General features: G+C 37.1%; 1 protein-coding gene across 3 annotated transcripts in view; it reads left to right on the forward strand.

The window, feature by feature from the left end:
• Nucleotides 1-14,306, forward strand: part of espn (espin) — a 72,617-nt gene that overhangs the window by 29,356 nt on the left and 28,955 nt on the right. For 2 of the 3 annotated variants that reach the window (XM_073867442.1, XM_073867444.1), the window contains exons 7-8: nt 689-948; nt 13,527-13,685. In XM_073867442.1, the coding sequence (XP_073723543.1) occupies nt 689-948; nt 13,527-13,685 (419 nt within the window). The remainder of the gene's footprint in view (nt 1-688; nt 949-13,526; nt 13,686-14,306) is intronic. The other variant, XM_073867443.1, reaches the window with a different exon arrangement.

Here is a 14,306-nt window from a genome sequence, read left to right on the forward strand (position 1 = left end):
CTGATACACTGATTTAGATGGTTACCCTTAAATGTTTGATATTGTTTTTATGGAGTAATATATGCATATTTGCACATATGTTGTTTATTGTCAGTTCCTATAGTTTCTCTGATTTACAGTAACTATCATTCGAAACATAATACTAGAGAATGAGTAGGAATGTTCAATATCTTGCACAGTAGTGTATATTCTTGGGCTGCATCATGGATGTGGCGTGCATATATATATATTTTCTATATTTACCTTTCAAAAATCTATATACCTTTATAAATAAATTATTAAATCTTTTACCTTTTAACTAAATCTTTTTGACGATCTGTATGTAGTTATGGATGACAAATTGCTTGTAATGTTCGTCTTTTTTTAATATCTATAATAGTTCCTAACATACAGAGTTGAAAGGAATGAGTCTTTGCTGATGTATGCTTGAATCAATTCAATTCAATTCAATTCAATTTTATTTATATAGCGCTTTTCACAAGTGTTAATTGTTGCAAAGCAGCTTTACATGAGAAGATGTAGAGGAGAACACAGAAAATCAATAGATAATATAAGAAGTAGAGAAAGCGGTTAAACCGTACAAGCGAGCATATTAATAATGTAACGTATACAGTAAAGTGCTAAGTTAAGCCAAAGTTGGCTGACTCTCCCTGGGACGAAAAAAATCAGTGAATGTGTTTTATCACAGCAGGTGCAGACATGCAGGCATATATGGACATGCTGAATCCTGACGTTACGGACGCGTCCCAGAATTCAACGGCACCTGCGCACCTGCCACCCCCTCCAACGTTCCCCCCACCTCCGCCTCCATCAAACTCCTCCCACAACCCACCTCCTCCTCCTGCTTACCCCCCACCCAAAGCACCTGAGGAGGAGGAGGCGTCTGCCGAGTACCTGAAGATAAAGAGGAACCTTCGGCGTGTGGATAATGATGGAGGAAAAAAAGAGGTAGGTGATGAGTTGTCTTGTTGTTCTTTATTCTGCACTTATAATTCTCATCCTCTAAAACACAAACTAAATAACTACGAAGAACAGCCAGAGTATTCGATGAAACACTGTGCTATGTAGATATACTATAGTATATAATACTTTAAAATACAAAGCATTTTTAGTTTTCCAGACAATTCAGCAAATGGAAAACATATATAGATGTGTGCGTTTTGTAACTCTTAATCTTAAATATATGCCATGCAAATATGCAGAAGATGTTTATCATAGCCGACACTAAGATGAACATCATTTCAATTCTAACAGTGAATGCCTTTTACATATACAGTACAAATCATTTGATGTCATAATATATTGTGTATAATCTGAAAATATGATGCTTATGTTAGAGCACAGATCAGGGACAGTGTGTGCATTCACTTACTATACAGTCCTTTAGCCACTCACACACACACATACATATATACACGAGGATAAAAACCTCCATCACAACCTTTATTTACAATGTTTATACAGTAATCCCATACGGTTAAATATTGAGAAAATGCAAGGACTCACAAATACATTATTACATGAGAAATAGTTGTCTATAGATGCCTTAAAGACAACAAGAAATCAAAACTGAACAGGTTTTTAAATTTACATGTTTCTTCTTAACCCTTCATGTTATTTTCTTCAGTCTCTAACATAAAATACCTATTCAGTTAAAGGATTAGGGCCGGGTTTCCCAAAAGCATCGTAAGGCTAAGTTGATCGTAAAAACGATCGTACGAATCATCTTAGAATTACGGGCTGTTTCCCAAAAGCTTCGTAACTTAAGTTGCACTTGAAAATCATCGTAGATCTACGAGTGCTCTGGAGTAATCGTTCATTCATAAGTGCATCGTAAGACAACAGAGTAACAAGGTCACCTGCAGGACAACCAGCAAATTGCACTCCAGCAATGACGATAATGTAATGTTTTAAATGTTTATTTATTTATTGGGTTCTTCTTTGTTTATTTTATATTAAATATATAATATAAAATATTTAAAATTCAAATGAGAAATCAAATTTAAATGACTAAACATAAATTAATAAAGAAGGAAAACGTATTTTGTACAAGTTGGTAAAAGTTTTTTGTATTTTGGTAAAAGTTGGTATAGCAAATTGATAAATGGTTCATACCGATTGTTGCTATAATTCATCTAAACATTGTTTTGAAGGGCAATGGCATCTAATTAAAGAAACCAAATAAATATTTACGGTACAATGCAATAATCCATAATAATAAATAAACATAGATAATAAACAACAAATAATAATAATAATCTAAACTATAATAGAAGGGGACGCAGTGGGACGAGTCCTAACTAAATACGGAAAAGAATATTTAATAAATTATTAAAACATTTAAAAATCATTGAACAATAATGAAAATATATTATTAAAAATATTAGTGCACATCGGCTGAGGATCATTAGCCTAAACAAGCTTCTGCTACAAATTCGAGTCATTCTATTGGTGACATTTCAGCACTTGACAAATGGATAGCGACTCGTAAGTAGCACTTAAAACCCAGCTGCGAGCGATCGTTTCACGTGCATCTTTGGGAAACGCACGTAAATGAACAACGAATGTTTGTTAAGTAGCTCGTAGAAAGCGCTCTTAAGTGCTAAGTTCAATCGTTATCGGGAAACCCAGCCCTGTTCATTTTCTTTAAAAAAAATCCAAATAATTTACTCACCACCATGTCATCCAAAATGTTGATGTCTTTCTTTTTTTTCAGTCGAGAAGAAATTATGTTTTTTGAGAGAAATATTCCAGGATTTTTCTTATTTTAATGGACACCAACACTGAACAGTTTTAATGCAGGTTAAAATTGCAGTTTCAAAGGACTCTAAACAATCCCAAACAAGGCATAAGGGGTTGTGTACACCAAAACTTTTAAATGCAGCTGAAAACGCCTGGACAACGGCGAGTGCCAGCTTTCTTCAGCTAAGCGCTTTGGTAGCTCTGATACGTCTGCTGTGAGACGGTTGGTTGCTGTGATACTTGTCAACTCTCGGCGCTCAGCCGGTTTTCAGCGCAGGAGAAAACCGCTAGCTTCTGGCTTATTTGAAAAACGCAGAGCTTCCATTGGAAACTATTGAAAACATGCGCCGGCCGCGGGCGTAAAAGTTTTGGTGTGCACAACCCCTAAGGGTCTTATCTAGGGAAACGATTGTTTAATTAAAAATATGCACTTTTAAACCACAACTTCTCATCTATCTCCGGTCCTGAGATGCGCCTGCGCGACCTAACGTAATACATCATCACGTCACGGTCACGGATGACGTATGCGAAACTACGCCCCAGTGTTTACAAGTGTTATGTGTAATGATACTCATTAATATCTTTGTGTCAGTTTATTGTTTAAAATGGTCCGCAAATGTGTGTTTCATATATGTAACATATGACCTTTTGACGCATTACGTAATTATGTGAGGTCATGCCGGCGCGGACCTCAGATAGATGAGAAGTTGTGGTTTAAAAGTGCATATTTTTATTTTTCTTGTTAAAAATGACAATGGTTTCGCTAGTTAAGACCCTTATGCCTTGTTTGAGATCGTTAAGAGTCCTTTGAAACGGCAATTTTAAACTGCATTAAAACTGTTACGTGTTGGGGTCCATTAAAGTCCATTAAACTGAGAAAAATCCTGGAATGTTTTCCTCAAAAAAAAAAAAAACATAATTTCTTCTTGACTTAACAAAGAAAGACATCAACATTTTAGAAGACATGGTGGTGAGTAAATTATGAGGGTTTTTTTTTTTAAGGAAAATTGACTAATCCTTTAATAGTAATAAAACTTTTAACATATACACCACTTTTTGCAATTCAATTAAGACACTTTCAGAAACATGTGGTGATATCTTGAACACTCTTATGACAGTGGCGTAGCCTGACATTTAAAGCTTAGTGGATCTCTAAATTAAATAGGACCAAATCAAGAAATTAAGCATATAAAAATAGAAAAGAACAAAGTAACATATAAAGTATTGTCTTTTTTGAGGGTACTGCCACTTTAAGAATGAATAAGCACAGATCTATATACTGACACACACATCTAGTTTCTTTCTGAACTGTTTGCGTTCAATTTAAGACATAACTGACTGTTTTCATGGAAATGCTTGCCAAGACTGTGGTATTTCGAGATCATTTTGTGTTTATTTGTCCTTTCAAGCACAGAGAGATTCGGTGTTTGCGTGCTTTTTAAAACGTGCGTCTCTGTGCGTGCACTTATGAGTGTGCGTCTATTTGAATATGTTTGTGCATCATGGTCTTTGCGCACAGAAAAATACTCACTTTAGCATCTTCTTGCGCTCAAATTGCTTAAAATGGCTTGAATGTTAACATTTGCAAGATTTGGAAACACATGCAAATGATAAACTTTCTATAGTTATGATGCGTATTTGAGCGATTATTATAAAAGAGATTATTATCATTTATGCGTGATTTCTTCTGCTTTCCACAAATATATTTAGTGTTTCTTTTAACAGGGTGGACCAGCCGTCACTTTAAGTGGACCAGTGCCACCCCGGCCCTTATGTAGTCTCACCGCTGTCTTATGATGTTAATGAGTTACAAAACACATAAAATAACATCAAGGCTCAAATCGCCTCTTAAAATAAATGAATGATAAGTGCATCAATCAAAAGTAATGTGATCTGATGGCTATACTGTATGACTCACTTAATTACAAAAACCAGCCTACCAAGTTAGTTGTATCTCATCTGAATCCTGTGAAACTAAATAGTCCATAGAGATTAGTCATTCTGTGCACAGCCCTGTTAACAATTCCCTGATGATGTTATAGAGAAACTCTCTGATCAACACACACTCGCTTGCTTTTAATTGGCAGGAAACACATATGTAGGTGTAAGAGATGACTTCAGTTAGCTTTGAGAGTAAAACAACACGGTACGGTGTAATGAATCGACACTGAACTTAATCACAGCAGTTTACAGTCATTACACACAGTGGCCATTAGAAAGCTAGATGTATTTTCTGTTGCCTGATCTCAACACAAGAAACCCTCCCTGTTCATGCACAAAGCCCAGAGCAGGTGCACACACACACACACACACACACACACACACACGATAGACACAAACACAATGCCTTTGTGTCTCGGTTAATGAGGCCTTCCATTAGCCAAGCCGACCTTCCAAAAGCTCCATTGATGCTTTACATGATGGACCTGATGTTAATTTATCTAATTAAACTGCCTGTACAGCCCAACAAACAAGAACATTACTGCCAATTCAACTGTGTTGTACTAATGGCACTGTAGCGGCCTGAAGAAGAGATAATGTGCTTGTTGTCTGCATGTTAGCGTTTAAAGTTTAGACATTGTAACTTAGTTCTACCCATCAGACCTTGTTTGACTGTAACAACTGAATTTATTATATCCGCTTAACTTGAAATTATTAACCTATTGTCATTTTTAATCATGAGTTATCTTTTTCAAGTTGCACACTGTTGTATGTTTTATGTTTGTTTACCCTGAACTGTAAAAAATATGCAGCATTTTTGTCAAACCAACAATTAAAGTTAAACAATTTCAACTTGATTTTATAAGTTATGTCAACTTTTCACAAGCCAAAACTTAAAATAGTAGGTTGAATTGACTTGCAAAACCAAGTTGTTTTAAGTTCATACTGCATTTTTTTACAATGTGGGTTAACATTTTCATTTGCATATTTAAGACAATAACATTGACAGGGATACATAATGCAGACTTATAAACTGCGCTGCGCAAGTCAAGATCTAATTAAGGACATTTGCAGTAAGTAGTTGAATTAATATAGTGGTGTCTATTACAGCTTTATTATTGTATGACTCTGTTCATGACCTCTGACCCTCAGTGTTGACCTCTGTCTCTTCATCTGTCTCTTATGTCACACACAGTAGTATCTCTTACACTGAGTCTTTTAAAAAAAAAAACAGTCAGTCAATCACGGTTTACCATAAAACTATTGACTTATAGTCATTGATCTTAAGGAATAAAACAGCATGTTTGAAGTTTAGAGCAAAATATTTTGATACATAGAAAAAAATAAGTTAGGCTATAGAGGATGTATATGATTTAAAGTGGATGGGTTGAGATTCCTTGTACTGACGGTTGAACTTTGTAAAGCCACTCAAACATCAAAACTTCATTTGTGTCCCCTTACTTTTGAGGAGAGAGAGGTTGTTTTCAAGCATGTTTTAAAACTAATATAAATGAGATTTACTGTACAGTAATGCACTTACAGTAAAGGTGTATGAAAGGAAAATCTTTCAAAGACACACTGTTTTAAAACAACCACGAGAATTAATCTTTACACGTGTTTATATGACAGATGTGTGTAATCAAATTACATTTTTAATAAAATTACATAAATCTGTGTGAGACCTATCCTTTATTTTAACTGTTGTCATAAAATAATTGCTAAACCCAGTTTCCTTCTTAACTGTATATCTTGCTTTATTTTGTTTGGCTTTTGCTTAACTTTATTATTTTAATATTTTAAAGTTATCACACGTACCAAACCTGGACATAGTTTATCATTTTAATGATCTAACCGCATAATCTAAAGCACCTGGCACAAGTGGCGTGTCAGAAACCACTTTTGCTAGTTAAACAACAGGAAAAAAATTTATCTGCGCCTGACACACAGTCTAAAGGGTTTGTTCCCATTCTCGTAATGAGTAATGGGTCTGTTTTGGGTGTAACGTCTCATCTCTTATCCCCTTTAAAAGTCTCCTTTTCCAAAGCGTTTTTCAAATATCGTGGACTCCGCCTTTAAACCGAGGTCCTGACTCTCTGCGGTCATTAAAAAAATCCCAGGATGTTATTCGAAAAAGAGTAGGGGTGTGCCCCGGCATCCTGGCCAAACTTGCCCATTGTCCTACTAATCATCCCCCATAGATACTAATCATTGGCTATATCACTCTGTCTCCTCTCCACTAATAAGCTGGTGTGTGGTGGGCGTTCTGGTGCAATATGGCTGCCGTCGCATCATCCAGGTGGATGCTGCACATTGGTGGTGGTTGAGGAGATGCCCCCATACACATGTAAAGCGCTTTGAGTACTGAGAAAAGCGCTATATAAATGTAACTAATTATTATAAACCACATTCATGCACATTAATGTGTTTGTCTTTCAGTTTGTTTAGGTTTGGTAAATGGGTAATTGTTTAACTTTTAGGGGTTGTGCACACCATAACACGTCTGAAAACGCCTGGAGGATGCTGTGATACTTGTCCCGCCCCTCCTCCACTGTGATCGGACGGCCGCATGAGAACTGACAGAATCATCAGCCATTGTTTTGTATATGAATTTTCCTTTCAGAAGATCGCTTTTGAGTCTTGTCGCTCTTTAACAATTATCAACCAAACTTTATTTCTCTTAATGACTCTTTTAACATCAAGCAAGTACTGCAGTCTATTTTCTAAGTCATGCGTAAAAGCGAAACCAAAATGAATTGAGACGCATCTTTGTATTAGGTTAAGCATTAGGAGGACGGTAACGTTACAGACGTATAAATAAAGATAATTTCAGATGTCCAACGAGCATTTAGAGCATTGGATTTGCTAGACGATTTGCTTAATGTTCTTATTTCTATGAAAACCTTTGACTCATTTAGACAGGTTCACATTTGTCTGCGTCTCTGTTCATTCAACTATGGGCTGGACTAAGGGTCAAACAGAAATTGCGCGTTGCGTTAATCGCGTCAATAAAATTAGTGGCGTTAAAATGAATTTAAAGTTATTAACGCGTTCATTTTGACAGCGCTAGTATTTATATTTAATTTGATTCATTAAATTAAATTACATTTACATCAGGTTTATTACACTACAAGTGCTTATCAAAAAACACATTTTAAATCAAAACAGCTTTACAGCAAATGCATGTTGCATGTTATAATCAGTCAGAGGTGGGTGTCAAAGTAATGTCCATATGGGAATAATATACAGCTGTAAGACAATACAATATGCAGTTAGTTAACAACTAACTAAGCAGAAACAATGAATGGGTTTTATTAATGCACTGACAGGGGGCCCCTCACAAAGTTTTGCTTAGGCCCCCCAGCATCTAGGACCGGCACTGCTGTAAGCAGAGGAAAAAGACCACCAGTTTAAGTTTGATGTAAAAAAAAAATGCATTGTTTTATTTATTGAAATGGTTATTTGTGTAATTAAATCTTTGTTTTTCTTCAGAAGTCATTATTTGAGTCATAAAGCTGATAAAGTATGACGCATGATCACTGTAAGTTTTTTATAAGAATAATTTACAAAATGCACAAAAAGATTTGCATAAGTAAAAATACTTTATTTGTTACACACAGGAGATAAAAAAATTACAAACATGTGGAAAAGGTACAAAGGTACAAAGTTATCATATACAATAAATCCATTGGGTAGCATTTAAAAACAATTTAAATAAATGCAAAATAAACACTTTTTAAAAGCAAAAAAATCTGCTTACCAGTCTAAAGGTGAAGCAGCTCTTCTGTCATTCTTAAGTCCTGTAATCGGTCCTCATTTATCTCCAAGAGACTCAATAATAATCTTTTACATTTTAATCTTTCAAAGTTTTTCAAATATTTAGTAACATTTGTGTGCTGCTGCGCATCCATGTGTGTAATAAAAGCAATCTGTCTGGCACAGCTATATTTTTATATAGGCAGACAGCCTACAGCAGCATGTGAATCTGGGTCTCTGTTCATTCTACAGGATTGAAATTATCATCAAATGTTTTTGAGTCAATGTCAGGCAAAATGAACATCGAATCAAGAATTCATGAATGATTGAATTCATACAAATAGTGTGTACCGGGTGTGTATTCCAGCTTTTGTTCGGCTAACCCGGCAGCACGAGCGTGCGTAGCAACCGTATACTGGTTCACAGCTCCGGGCTATGTTTGGTCTATTTCAGCTCACTCTTAGTTTGTTTGTTTGTACAAATTTGAATACCACATCATTTAGTCTCACAGGCCCATATTAGGCTATGAGTCGCTCCACTCGCAAGTGTCACATATATGTGCTTCTTTTTATAATGCAGCTTTAATTCACGCAAATCTGTATCGGCTGGTTCACGTGGTGTTTGGCTTTTAATTCCCTCTGACCCTTATCCGTCCACACAGTTCCCAGTTATCAGCAGTAGGTTTGGTAAGTTGACAGCTGTAGCCTCAGGGTGATTTCCACATTTATTTGTAACCAGATTCCCGTCTGTGGCCGGTGTGCATAATGCAGTCCGGTGAGAAAGCCGAGCCCGGTCGGCCATGCTCGGCCACAGCCGCGGCGTTTTGCATAAGAGGCCGCGAGCGTTTTTGACCTGTGTGGTTGGATAACAGGTGAGCTAGTGATGTCACCGCCCTGGGACGTGATTGTGGGATTCAAGACCCGGAGGGGCGGAGCGAGTCAAAGCAGCCGCAGGTAGAGTGACACACGGCAGTATGGAGCTCGCGTGTTGAGACACCTGTGCATTCACCGGCTCTGGCTTTAAAACTTCACCTTAACTGATAGGACAACGAGAAAAAGAAATACGGGGGGATCGGCGGGTAAGACTTACATTTAGTTTGCTTAGAGATTAAATCTTGATTGTACCAGAAAGAATTAAGACTGTTTGCTTTCTGTATAATACACATAATAGGCTTTGCATTGGCTATTGGATAGAATTGGTGAATCTTTTAAATACTTTCTGTTAGACACAGAGTCAGAGACATCATCGGTTTGGTTTGGTTTGGTTTGGTTTGGTTGGTCATGCGATAATCTGTAAGACCTTTCAGATGCACCGCATGCAGAATAAGAACTGCATGACTGAAGTTCATTTCTTCATATGATGGTTAAACAACTCAATCCTACTGGAATGTAAATAGCAAGCTAAAGGAGAAGTATTGTTGTCTGGTGATGAAATATTCATCAGGTTTTAAATAGGCTTGAGTCCATACACATTGTATAGAGGTCAGCTAAGCTTTCACATAGCGATTTCCCTGAGGAACGATAATCAAACCATCTGCATCGTGCCGGCTCAGTTTAGGTTGAGAGTAAATCTACAGGCCTTTAGACTGCAAGGTAAAGAGCATGAATAATGTCAATGTGTTTTATGACTAACGCTAATTTTTAAAAGTCTCCTAGATTTTATATAATAACAAAAACTATAGAAACTACAGAAATGAAAGCAAAACATGTTTATCTTTTTTGTAGGCAATAAAAGATTTAGATCTTTGGTGATGCAGGTATTTAAAATAAGTTTGATTCTCATAATTGCATCTACTGATCACAATCGTTACTTGAATGCAAAATTAAAGTCAAATGCATTAGCCAAATGATAAAAAAGTATGTAAATATCCATGATATCTAACAAAACAATCAATCATATAGCTCTCCTGTATGTAAACATTTATTATCATTTAAACACCCTTATCAGTTATGACATTTTAAATGAGAGTAGCATATAGAGCATCATGGTTGAATGAGAAGCATATAAAGCAGTTCATATGCTGCGAGAGGATTTGTTTAAGAATTGCATTGCGCAATGTTGTTTACTATGCAAACTCCAAGGTTTTGCATTAGGAAAATCTTGAGAACAGGAACACAGAAGCAGTGCTTTTTTGTGTTGGAAATTTTTCCCGAAGCCCTGAAACTGAGCTCAAGGTCTTTGTAATGTCATTGCTCTTGCGCTTAGTGACAAAAGTGAGTGATAGCAGGTGAAAGTGAGATACAGGAGTCACTCTTTCTCTTCTCAGATCAAGGTTAAAGTTCAACAGATGAAAAGTCTTTTGTTTTCAGTTAAATCTGCTCATGTCACATGAGGCTTTAGCTCGGCAGCTGAAAGAGTTTATGTGGACTAATCTTCATATTGTGTCTCGTCCAAGAATTGTTGGAGAAAACACACATTTAGCTCTTTTTACACTTTGGATTGAAACCCTTTATTTACTGAGATACAATTTACTGTAGGGATGCACTGTGTATAACCTCATTCACACAGCACTTTGGTCAAAGAAAATGTTCGTAAAATTGTTAGATTAGCTTCTGTTTGAACACAAACACATACCGTTAATGTTCTGGGGTCGCTCCGGTAAAGAGGAACTAGTAACATTTACAGAACACATCCTGTGTGAGCAAGATGGCGTTTAAATGCAGATCAACATTCCCAACGAGAAATGTATGCAAACTGGACTGAAGCAGAGATCAGGGATCGTCACTATTAGCGCTGAAGCTGAACTCATTCACCAGCATGACAGAACAGCGCATCACACACTCATTATCATAAACTAAAATGTATGCATGTGGTTTCTTGAGAGAGACATCACATATAATAAAGCAAACTTTAGACGCTGTGGAAAAACCTACCAAGTGCATGACTTTAAATACTTTACGGGATTTTTACGGTATGCGTGTGAATGCATGCACAGATTCCGGAAAACCATTGGCAGTGTGAATGAACCAAAAATCAAACGATCCCGGAAAAATTTTTTCAGGGTGCCTATTGTACATCTGGCCTAGGACTACAGATGAAAACTAGCCTTTTGGCTAACTCTGGCATATTTTACAGCTGTGCTGTTATGTTAATATGCATTGTCCTTGCATAAAAATAAAAAAATCCTGGATGCATTTTCCGTGTATTTTCCGTCATCTCTGTGTGAAAAGGGCTTATGTATTGTCCCATAATCAGTATCAGCATATAAAAGCAATTTTCCCACTACTGGACATGGACAGATTATATCCTGACAATCAAAAGGGGCAGAACTCATAATGTGTGATTATTTTTAATTGGGTGACAATGACAACCAATTGGCGATTTGTACACCCTGCACTTCTAGGATTTTACAATATAATACAGTAAAAAAAAACTATTGATGTCTGTCGGTATCGGCAGATGACACACTGTATAAGCCATTGAATATCTGTATAGACACAAAAAAGTGTCCAGGTTGGTCGTAAGGGCCGGGTTTCCCAAAAGCTTCGTAAGGCTAAGTAGATCGTAAAAACGATCGTACGAATCATCTTAGACCTACGGACCGTTTCCCAAAAGCTTCGTAACTTAAGTAGCACTTTGAAAATCATCGTAGATCAACGAGTGGTCTGGAGTAGTCGTTAATTCATAAGTGCAGGACAACCAGCAAATTGCACTCCTGTAATGACGATAGCGTAATGTTTTAAATGTGTATTTATTTATTTATTGGGTTCTTTGTTTAAATTACTTTAATATAAATTCAAATGAGAAATCAAATTTAAATGACTGAAAATAAATTAATAAAGAAGAAAAACGTATTTGGTACAATTTTGATAAAAGTTGGTACTAGCAACTTGATAAATGGTTCCTACCAATGCTGCTATATAGCATCAACAAGAAAAAAATAGTTTTAGAGGGAAATGGCATCTGATTAAAGAAACCACACAATTTAAGGTTTTTAGGCTTTTATAATGTTCACACACTGCGACTGGGACAAGAAATTATATTTCATGATACACAGATTATTAAAACATTTAATATGTCATTAAACAATAAGTATTTTTTTTAAATATTAGTGCACATCGACTGAAGATCATTAGCCTATACAAGTTCTTGCTACAATTACGAGTCATTCCATAGGTGACATTTTAGCACTTGACAAACTAATAGCGACTCTTAAGCAGCACTTAAAACCCAGCTGCAAACGATCGTTTTACGTGCATCTTTGGGAAACGCACATAAATGAACAACGAATGTTCGTTAAGTAGCTCCTGGAAAGCGTTCTTAAGTGCTAAGTTCAGTCGTTATCGGGAAACCCAGCGCTGATCTCACGAATTTCTGTGTTATAGTCACGAAATATTTTGCTCATTTATCCGTGTCATTGTCCGTGTCTGTACCATGGACTTTCTTTTTCGTGTCAGTTTCACGTATTGGTTACTCAATTGTTTTTCCTATTTTCGTACCATTTTCGCGTGGGTTTGGGGTTAGAACAACTTTCCCCAGCAAACATAGGTCAGACGGCAACATCGTCTCCCCGGACAAAAGGGGTCTCAGCAGGACGGCACAAATGTTGTAATTGGTTCAAAATCAACGTCGTCTCCACGTCCAAAATTAGGACATTATAGACGTGCACGGGCCGTGCGGAAAAGACGCGTGATTCACGGTCAGATGACGTCAAAGACGTCGTTGGATTTTCATTTTGGAACCATTTTTAACCATGATGGGACATGACGGAGGGACGTATTTTCAATGGTAATCGGACGTCCAAATGTTTGCTGGGTCTGTAACATAAAATGACATCCTAACCCAAACCCCAAATCTAACCCTAAACCCACGCGAAAATGGTTTAAAAATAGGAAAAACAATTGAGTAACCCATACGTGAAACTGACACGGAAAAGAAAGTCTATGGTACAGACATGGAAAAATGCAGAGATCTGTGACAAATACACAAATATATAAGCAAAATATTCTGTGACTATACCATCTACCAACTATCATGTTGCTTTCCAAAGTTTGCCTGTGTGACAACTAGCCCCGTTCCCCAACTAGTCCCGTTCTTTTGTAATTCATGTAAAATGTCTGATCTTCTGCTGTTTTTTCTCTCTCTGTCAGTTGAATCCTGGCGAGAACCACGACAGACTGCGAAGAGTTGACTCGAATCGAAAGTCTCGGAGCTTCAGTAAGCAGCCCAGTACTGGGGACTACTATAAGACCCTGGGCAGCGACACCACAGAGCAGCGACCCAACAGAGCCATGGCACCCAATGAGGAGGTAAAGCACACCTGACCACATTCCCATTACTTGTCAGATGAAGATATGGATGATGGGTAGCGTTTGACCTGCAGTTTGCTTACTAAAGCTGAATCAACTGTTTGAGAACAGGATTTTCTGACCTGGATTACACTTCAAACATATAATGAGATACTGGGCATCATACATACAGTCTGAGCAATCATGAGGCACAATTACTAATTCGATATCCATTGGGTGGTGGGATTGGAGTCGTGGAGACTTCTAACGAAATATTTTTAATATTGAAATCATAGACAAATGAGCCCATCATACAGTCTGTGGTTTCTGACATCTACTGTTTCCTGTGGTTTTGGTCTTGGCTCTCATTCACTCTCTCTCACCTGTCACGTTACAACACAAATTCAGGTGAGGTGTGGCAGACCTGAACCAGCGCTGCTGCGCTCCAGTTTTCAGTGTACACATATTGAACTACTGGATAAACAGTGCTGAGTGTTTGCCTTGACTTTGTATTATGTAAGTCTGACGGCTGAGGCCTTGAAGCATTGTGTGTCACTGAACTGATGTACTGCCCATTTACTGGCACAGATTTTGCCTATTGTTTAAACGCAGCATGACTCGTAGGAAAAACAAATTGTAATC

The sequence above is a fragment of the Misgurnus anguillicaudatus genome, chromosome 5 (genome assembly GCF_027580225.2).
Source record: "Misgurnus anguillicaudatus chromosome 5, ASM2758022v2, whole genome shotgun sequence".
NCBI lineage: Eukaryota > Metazoa > Chordata > Actinopteri > Cypriniformes > Cobitidae > Misgurnus > Misgurnus anguillicaudatus.